The 8,762-nt window shown below is 36.9% G+C and overlaps 1 protein-coding gene across 1 annotated transcript in view; it reads right to left on the reverse strand.

Moving 5' to 3' along the window:
- DHFR (dihydrofolate reductase) overlaps nucleotides 1–8,762 on the reverse strand; it is a gene marked incomplete in the record, with an annotated part of 20,399 nt that overhangs the window by 9,627 nt on the left and 2,010 nt on the right. Inside the window, 3 exon segments of the mRNA XM_015818563.2 lie at nucleotides 3,729–3,855; nucleotides 7,010–7,115; nucleotides 8,320–8,369. Coding sequence (XP_015674049.2) covers nucleotides 3,729–3,855; nucleotides 7,010–7,115; nucleotides 8,320–8,369 — 283 coding nt within the window.

The following is an 8,762-nucleotide window of genomic DNA, read 5'->3' on the forward strand; positions in this document are numbered from 1 at the left end:
GGGAGGGCCTTCTCTGTGGGTGCCCCCACCCTCTGGAACGAACTACCCCCCGAGATCCGGACGATTCCGGACCTCCTACCTTTTCGCCGCGCCCTCAAGACATGGCTTTTTCAACAAGCGGGTCTGGCCTAGGGAGAATTTTTAAATAGGGACAATTTTAATTTAAATCTTAATTAATTATACAGCGAAAAAAAAAATAAATATTTGGTTTTTAAGGGGGGACGATGTTTTATGTGTTTTAATATGCTGTAAGCCGCCCTGAGTCCTATAGGGAGAAGGGCGGCATATAAATCCATGTAAATAAATAAATAAAAATATGTTTTTTGAAGGCTTACAAAAACATTGCTTTTTAGATGTGGAGTAAAGTATTTTATCAGCAAGGGTAACAAAAGCCCTTCATTTTCCATTATTCACTAACTGATAAACTAAACATCACATCTCTTGTTCTCCTTACAAATGAGTAACACTTTGCAAATGCATTAATCAAAATGAGTCAGCTGATATTCTCTCTTGGAGTATAAAATAAACTTGACTAATTATTTGCCACTGACAGCTGTTCATGGGTTTCTGCTCAGAAAAATCTGTTCAGCAGTTTTGAACCAGGTCATTTAAAACAGTGCTTTTTGTCTTTCTGCATATAAAATTTGTAAAGGCTGCATAAAAAATATATGGATATTTTCACACTCACTGAAATAGTGGTGCAGTAATAAGTACAATATATATATATATATTTTCAAATCATACTAAATGAAAAATCAAAATGATAATCAACATTGAAACTGTATGTACATATGCATTTTCAACCCAAATAACATTTTACAGCTAGAGTTTTAGAAATTGGTGAGATTATAATTAAACAAATGTAATTTGACTGAAAATTTCTGTTGCAGGCTAACTTGGGAAAGGTTTTCCTAAACATTTTTTGCAGTTTTATTAAACAAAAAATTTCAAAAGCAAATCTCTATTGAAAATTGGATTACAGCAAACAAATGTATTCATATCCATTACTAATAGATAATAAGTATTTATAGGGCATGATAGCATTGGCATTGGAGGCGTAAATTTAAAATTGGGTTTCATCACATGATTTGCTTAATGATTGCATTGCTTAGTGACCAAAATTCCAGTTCCATTTGTGGTCGTAAGTTGAGGATTACCTATATCTTAGAACAGGGGTGGGCAACCTTGGCTCTTTTATGACTCGTGGACTTCAACTCCCAGAATTCCTGAGCCAGCATGGCTCAGCTTGGAAACATCTCCCTTTTCCCTCAGCATGGCTGGCTCAGGAATTCTGGGAGTTGAAGTCCACAAGTCATAAAAGAGCCAAGGTTGCCTACCCCTGTCTTAGAAAATAGCTTTATTTTTTAATATAATTTTAAAAGTTTCTTTGGGGTTTAGTTATTTATTATTACTTATCCCAAAAGTGTTTTTTCAAAAGACAACTGGACTTTGTTTTTTCCTTGAAGACATTTTGCTTCTCATCCAAGAAGCTTCTTCAACTGAAGCAGCTTCTTAGATGAGAAGTGAAATATCTTCAAGGAAAAAACAAAGTCCAGTTGTCTTTTGAAAAAATACTTTTGGGACAACCATGACCTGGATGACTGAGAATCTTCATAGACATTTATTATTACTTGTTAAATTTATGTGCTGCCTATTTTGCTACTTTAAGGCAGCTTAAAAAGGAAGAAACGAAGCGTATAAACCTAAGTAAAATAATAGTACAATAAAATAAACAGTGAAAACATGAGAATACATCAACATGGTAACAAAAAGATGGATGGGCGGAGAGTAGAGAGCAGGGAGGGGAATCTGCCATCAATTCAGCAACTACCTCCAGCATGGTATTCCCTCATCTGGTCTCCAGGCCAACCAGAACCAGATCTTCAGGCTCTTGAGGAAGGATAGGAGGATGGGCACAGATCTTACCTTAGAGCAGTGTTTCTCAACCTTGACAATTTTAAGGCATGTGGACTTCAACTCCCAGAATTCCACAGCCAGCGATGCTGGCTGTGGAATTCTGGGAGTTGAAGTCCACATGCCTTAAAATTGTCAAGGTTGAGAAACACTGCCTTAGAGGGTAAGATGTTCCAAAAGGCTTTAGTTTTAGCTTTAGTTTAGACATGGATATTTGGAAAGATTTTATTGATCTCAGTGAAACTTTTAATTATGTAAGGAAAAATATATTTACAAGATATATGTAATCAGTTTGAAAGAAAACTTTAAAATATTAAGGAAGCATACCATGTTTCCCCGAAAATAAGACCTATCCTGAAAATAAACCCTAGCTTTATTTTTATGTGTGAGTCTAATATAAGTCCTAAAATAAGCCGTATTTAAGAGCTTGCACAGCTGGCCCCCTGCCCATTCGGTCTGGTTATTCGTGGTGCCGCCGCGAGGTGAGGCAAGGCAGGTGAAGGAGGGGATGGAACTGCCCCACATGTCCCACACCTGCTTACTTCAGGGCCCCACAGCCAGGCCTCCCATGCCCTGACACCTTCCTTGCCTCGCAGTGGTAACACTGACAGCCTTGTCTAGCAGCAGCCCGCATGACCGCTACCGGCCCACTTCTTCTGTGGCTGCTCGTTACTGCTTGCACTCGTTGCCTTTAGCCTCCATTTTACCAGCAGAGTTCTTCAGGAAAGGCCTCTGCAGCCAAGAACGGAGCCCCAGGTTGACTGACACATCGCCCCCCCAGCCAGGTTGACACACGTGAGCAGCAGAGAGCGGCCGCAAAAGAAGTGGGCTGGCGTCAGCCACACGGGCTCTCTCTGGATGGGGCTGTCAATGCCGCCACCACCGGAAGGCCTCTGCTGGTTAAATGAAGGCCAGGGGCGATGCGTGCGTCAACCTGGGGCTCTGTTCTTGGCTGCAGAGGCCTTTCCTGAAGGCCTCTGCCAGCGAAACGGAGGCTGGGGGCAATGTGTGGAAGCAGCAGCTGCAGAAGAAGTGGGCCGACGATGGTCACATGGGTTCCTGCTGGAAAGGGCTGTTGGTGCCACTGCTATGAGGCAAGAGAATGGAAAAAATAAGACATTCCCTGAAAATAATGCCAAATGCCTCTTTTGGAGACAAAAAAAAAAAAAAGACCGAGTCTCATTTTTGGGGAAACACGTTATCAATAAACTATAAACAATATTCTGAAGACACTAAATTAGTTATGAACACAATATTCAGATTTAATAGAAGTCATCATATAACAATAGTTTGTTACCAATTATGATTTTGTTATATTAAGGATATAATATTTGAAACTAATAAAGAATTTGTAATAACTAGATTACAATGACCCAAAATGAAAAAGCAAAAATGAAAAGAGTGGGCTCCTGACATCATTATATTTGATGACTTTCATGCACTTCATATAACTCAGATAAATAACAGAATCAGTAAATAGAATTAGAATGTTTACAAAATGGAACCATTTATTGCAGGAATATTTTAATCAAATTGTAACATTGGATAAGTTGCAGCTTTAAATTATATTAATTTATTTGACTGGCATTTATATCCTTAATAATTCAATAATGATGATTTGATTTTTTTTGCATCATCATTATGAATTTTATCCAAACTGATTTAACTTTATTAAGTTGAAAAGGAAGATAATAAGAAAGAACATTCCACACATTCTATGAAACCTGAGAACTGTTATAGAACAACCAATGAATCCCAAAAAGTTAATCTCTGATTATTAGATTATTTAAAGATGTTCTGTATTTAAACCATACCTTATATACTGAACTTCCTCCAACTATCCAAATCTTGTCTACCTTTCTTTTCATCTCTGGTGTTTCAAGATGATCTAGGGCTTCTTCCAGACTTTTAGCCAAGTAATGGGCCCCGTCAGGAACATCCCTTAAAGCATAAACATATTACCAATTAAAATCCAAGAACATTGGGGGGGTAGATGTATAGCAGAGTAAGTAGTTGGACTTACTGTGAAGTATCTTTCTGGCCACCAATAGATAAACCTATCAGGAAAAGATTAAGGGCAAAACTCAAACTTCATTACGTTCCATGGAGGAAACCTCTCCTTTCAGATGCTTGCACTGTATTAATTTATTTGACTGGCATTTATGTCCTTTACAATTCAATATTGATGATTTGATTTTTTTTGCATCACCATTATGAATTTCATCCAAACTGATTTAACTTTTATTAAGTTGAAAAGGAAGATAATAAGAAAAAACATTCCACACATTCTATGAAACCTGAGAACTCTTATAAGACAACTAATGAATCCCAAAAAGTTATTCTCTGATTATTACATTATTAAATAGGTGAATGGAGAACGAACCTTCACCCTCATCCTACACCCGAGCTACAGATACTTGTCACTATTGCAAAAGAGAAAAAACATCAGGCTAAGGCAGTGCCTGCGCTCCTTTGAAAAAAAAGCAACTGGCCAAGACTTTGTTATTGTGCTATCTAACAAGAGAGAGGACAGAGGCAGGAGTTGCAGCTCTCTTTTTGATGTTTTGGCAGTTGTTTTGATCTCTTTCAATGCACAACAAGCATTAATTCAGATAAAATAGAAGGGCTCTCAGAAACAAAGGCAGCTGCTTCATGTTGTTGTACTGCCTCAGATAGCATAACCAAGGCCCCTTCATGAGGCAATGGAGCCTCATCAAATATCCAGCAGGATCTGATGGCTAATAGACTATCTACTGCCTTCTTCACTATATTTAAAATTACATGTGGAGCTGGCTACCAGTCAGGTTGGCCTGAAAAAAAGAGTTGGACCAATTCATAGAAGTCATGAGAATCAATACCTATGATGGCAGTAAGATTGCTTCTGAAGGCTATTTCTTGGGACAATAGAGGCTTCCTTGTACAGTTTGTGGACACTGTGAGAACAGATTGCTAGACTACATGGGCCAAGAGGATGATCCAGTAGGACATTTCTTATGTTCTTGAATAAAAGATATTCAAATCAGCCAAATACGAATTAAGAACAACATATGGAAGTGTTACCTATTTTTTAAAAAATAGTGGAACTGTGGATACTTTACAAATTATCTTGACATGAGTAATATAAAAAGCAGCTTTTAGAAATAATTGATTATTGAATGCACAGTCTGTTCTTGAGAAAGAAGAATTGGCTATCTCTTATTTTTATTTCCAACATTACATAGAAGGGTTTTGGTCTTCTTTGGTAAATTTATATATTTATTTATTCTTATTTATATAACCATTCATTTCACATACATTTTCTAGACAGCTTACAATAAAAGAGAAAATGCATCCAATAAAAAAACAAAACAAAACACATAGTAGCCAAGCATCAAAAAAACAACTCTTAATAAAGTTTGCTTTATGGAAAAAAAAATTTCTTCTTTTTTGCTTCTAAGATGGGCTTCATATATCTGTAAGTGCATCTGATTCATGTAAAATTTGTTCTCCCAATCAAACCAGCAGAGGGCATACCCACTTTCTGGAATATTCTACTCCAGAGTTCCCCAAGCTTTCCAGCTTTGTGGACTGGTGGGGGGGAGGAGGAGGAGAGGAGATGGTTCTGTGCGAGCAGCCAGCACACTCTGCTCCATTTGTGCAAGTCGAGTGCACACATGTCCATCATTCACACAAATGGAGCACATGTGCACATGCTCGCCCGCTGCTCAAGCAAGTGGGAATGTGTGCGGACTGATCTGCCGTTTCTGCGGCCCAGCTGCAAACAGCCCAGAGGTTGGGGATCCATGCTCTACCCTACCCATTCCCTGCCTAGGTGATTAAATTTTTGTTCAAATTTAAGTTAGTTAAAATATTGCTCAGCTATGAAAGTCAAGCAGTATTCAATTTTAATGTAATAGAGTCAAAACATTAAAACTTTAAAACAACAGAGTAAAATTAAACAAGCCAGTATAATCCTTCAAAATGCTTGGAAATATACATTAAATATTATGAACTCCTAAAATTGATACCAATACCAACATTAGTTAAATTTGAATTCGAAAATTATTTATTTATTTAGAATGAATATTTTTTAGGTCTAATATGTTGTTTTTGTGTCTTTGGCATGAAATACATACATTTATCTCAATCACATATCTCAGTGATGGAGAACCTTTTAGAGACCGAGTGCCCAAACTGCAACCCAAAACCCACTTATGCATCGTCAGGTGCCGGGTGGGTGTGGCCCATTGGGTGGGCGTGGCCCATTGGGTGAGCGTGGCTGCGGCGGTAACAGCAGACTGGGTGGGACTAAAAAGTTCAATCAATCAATTCCAACTTTGCAAGATCTTTTTTTTCCCCACGAGAAGTTAAAATTGACTGATTGATTGAACCTTTTTTTTTTGTACACGGTGGCGGAGGTCTAAAGTGAAAAGGTTTTATAAAACCCAGCTGAAGGCCTAGGACTGGGGCGACGGTGCGCGTGCCCACAGAGAGCGCTCTGAGTGCCGCCTCTGGCACCCGTGCCATAGGTTCGCCACCACTGACATATCTACTTTAGGAACCCTACTTGAATTATTGCACTTTGGCAACAGATTTAGAAGTTATAGCAAAGAGGGTGGGCACTTTGATTTGGAATAGCAAGTAACTTAGTCATACAGAAATCATTAAAGAACCTGCTGATATATTAGTGTGGGGTTTCCCCAGATTATACAAACTGTTTTTAAAAATCAAAAACATAATACATGTATTATTTTGGGGGCTAAAAACTAACCTTAATAAAATCTATATGCATTATTAATGCACTAAAATTAACATACATTTACTGGGGATGCTAACTAAAAAAGCAAGGTTCTTTGCAATCTGCTCATAAAATCAAAGATATGTGAAAATGAAATATCCACGAATATCTCACATTAAAATGAAAAGAAATTATTGCTGCTAAACAGCTCTTTGACAGAATGGCTATATGTATTTCTGAACAAGTAAATTATAGTTAATCAAATATAATTATTACAAAGTTGGTGGTGCTATCATGTTCACATCACTCTCAACAATCAATTTACTCATTGTAGCTGATTTTCTTAAATTTTGGAAAAAAATCAACATTAGTACTTACTTTAGTTCTTTACTAAGTACTACATTAATTCTGTTTTTTAAAGGACGATTTTTCTCAGGGATGGAGTACCAAGTCTTCCTACCCATTATGACCACATTTTGCTTTCCTGTAAAATGCAAATATATTTAATATGATTATGTAGTGCCGCCTAGTGGTTATAGAGTGCTATTTTTAGTCAACCTGTTTCAAGCAGTATTTCAAGCAGTACTTTTCAAAATTTGTAAAGCTCTTAATATCAGTGGCTCACTGCTAGCTCAGCTAGAGAAGAAAATAAAATTTGGATGGCCTCTGATGAAGGATGATTTCCATTTTTTTTAAAAAAAGGACCTTAGTTTTTCATTTCTTCTGTGTTTCCTGATAGACAGCACAAAACATTATGAGATTTGGATTGCAAATATATCAAGAAAATGTAAAGTTCTGTATGACATAGCCATTTTATGGCTATTCCTGGCCAATTGTTGGATTTTACATTTTTTATTGATTTTGTTATGACACTGTGGTGTTCTTTGTTGTGGGGATTGTTTCCTATTGTTTCTATTGGTTTTTATTGCTGCCACAAAATCCTTCCCTGATTTGAAAATTATTTTGTTGTAAAATGGTGGAAGAGACATATCCTTCCTCCAGCCTCTCCCAATCTTCTTTCTCTTCTGATGCATCCCAGCCCAGAAATCTTTCTCTTCTGTTCCTTCTTTCCAGAATATAAATTGGGGCAAGTCTCTAATATCCTATTATCACATGGACTGATGAATTGATCCTTACACTAATAGGGATAGAAATGGACACAAATTGCACTTAGTTGTGCAGTCCTTAGTTGAAAGACTTATATGAGAGCTAGGTGTTCCCTTATTCTCTAAGTCATTTTAAATCATTTTAAATAAATCACTCAACTAAACATTTGGAATTATGCTAACATATTTTGAAGGTTGTAGTAAGGAACTACTAAGATAAGAATACAAAATGTTAAGACTGTAAATTATATTACTATGCAAAATAAATATGACACTGTTTTCTTAACTTATTAAGGCTTTGCCACTGATTTCAGCTGAACCAAGAATGTATTTCCACAACATAAAAACATTATTCCCATTCAGCAGCATTTGGACTTGATATAATCAATAATGTGCTTGGATCCTCAAAGCAGATTTGAGAATGTTTTGATGCAGTTTCTTTCTAAATCAGGAGTGGGGAACTATGGCCCTTTTATGACCTGAATTCCCAGAATTCCTGAGCCAGTTGAAGTCCACAAGTCATAAAGGGTCCATCTACAATGACAGCCATCACCCAATCCAGGAAAAATTAGCCACTATTACCTTCTTCTTTAGTTGTCATTGTCATTTTCTGAAAATGCTTATACTCATTCCTGCAGAAAAACAAAAACACATTTTGTGATGATGTAACCTTCATGAGTACTCTCTATTATTACTCCCAAGATCTGGAAACTTAATTAAAGTAAGTTAATTGATTAAAGTTAATCAACAAACACCCACACACACATACACCCTAGTCCCATGGAATGTTGAAATCTGAAGTCCTTTAATGTTCTTTGGATCTGCTCTTACAGGTGAAACTCGAAAAATTAGAATATCGTGCAAAAGTTCATTTATTTCAGTAATGCAACTTAAAAGGTGAACCTAATATATGAGATAGACTCATTACATGCAAAGCAAGATAGTTCAAGCCGTGATGTGTCATAACTGTGATGATTATGGCTTACAGCTCATGAAAACCCCAAATCCACAATCTCAGAAAATTA

Source organism: Protobothrops mucrosquamatus, unplaced genomic scaffold (assembly GCF_001527695.2).
Source record: "Protobothrops mucrosquamatus isolate PMUCROS unplaced genomic scaffold, P.Mucros_1.0 scaffold762, whole genome shotgun sequence".
NCBI classification, from domain to species: domain Eukaryota; kingdom Metazoa; phylum Chordata; class Lepidosauria; order Squamata; family Viperidae; genus Protobothrops; species Protobothrops mucrosquamatus.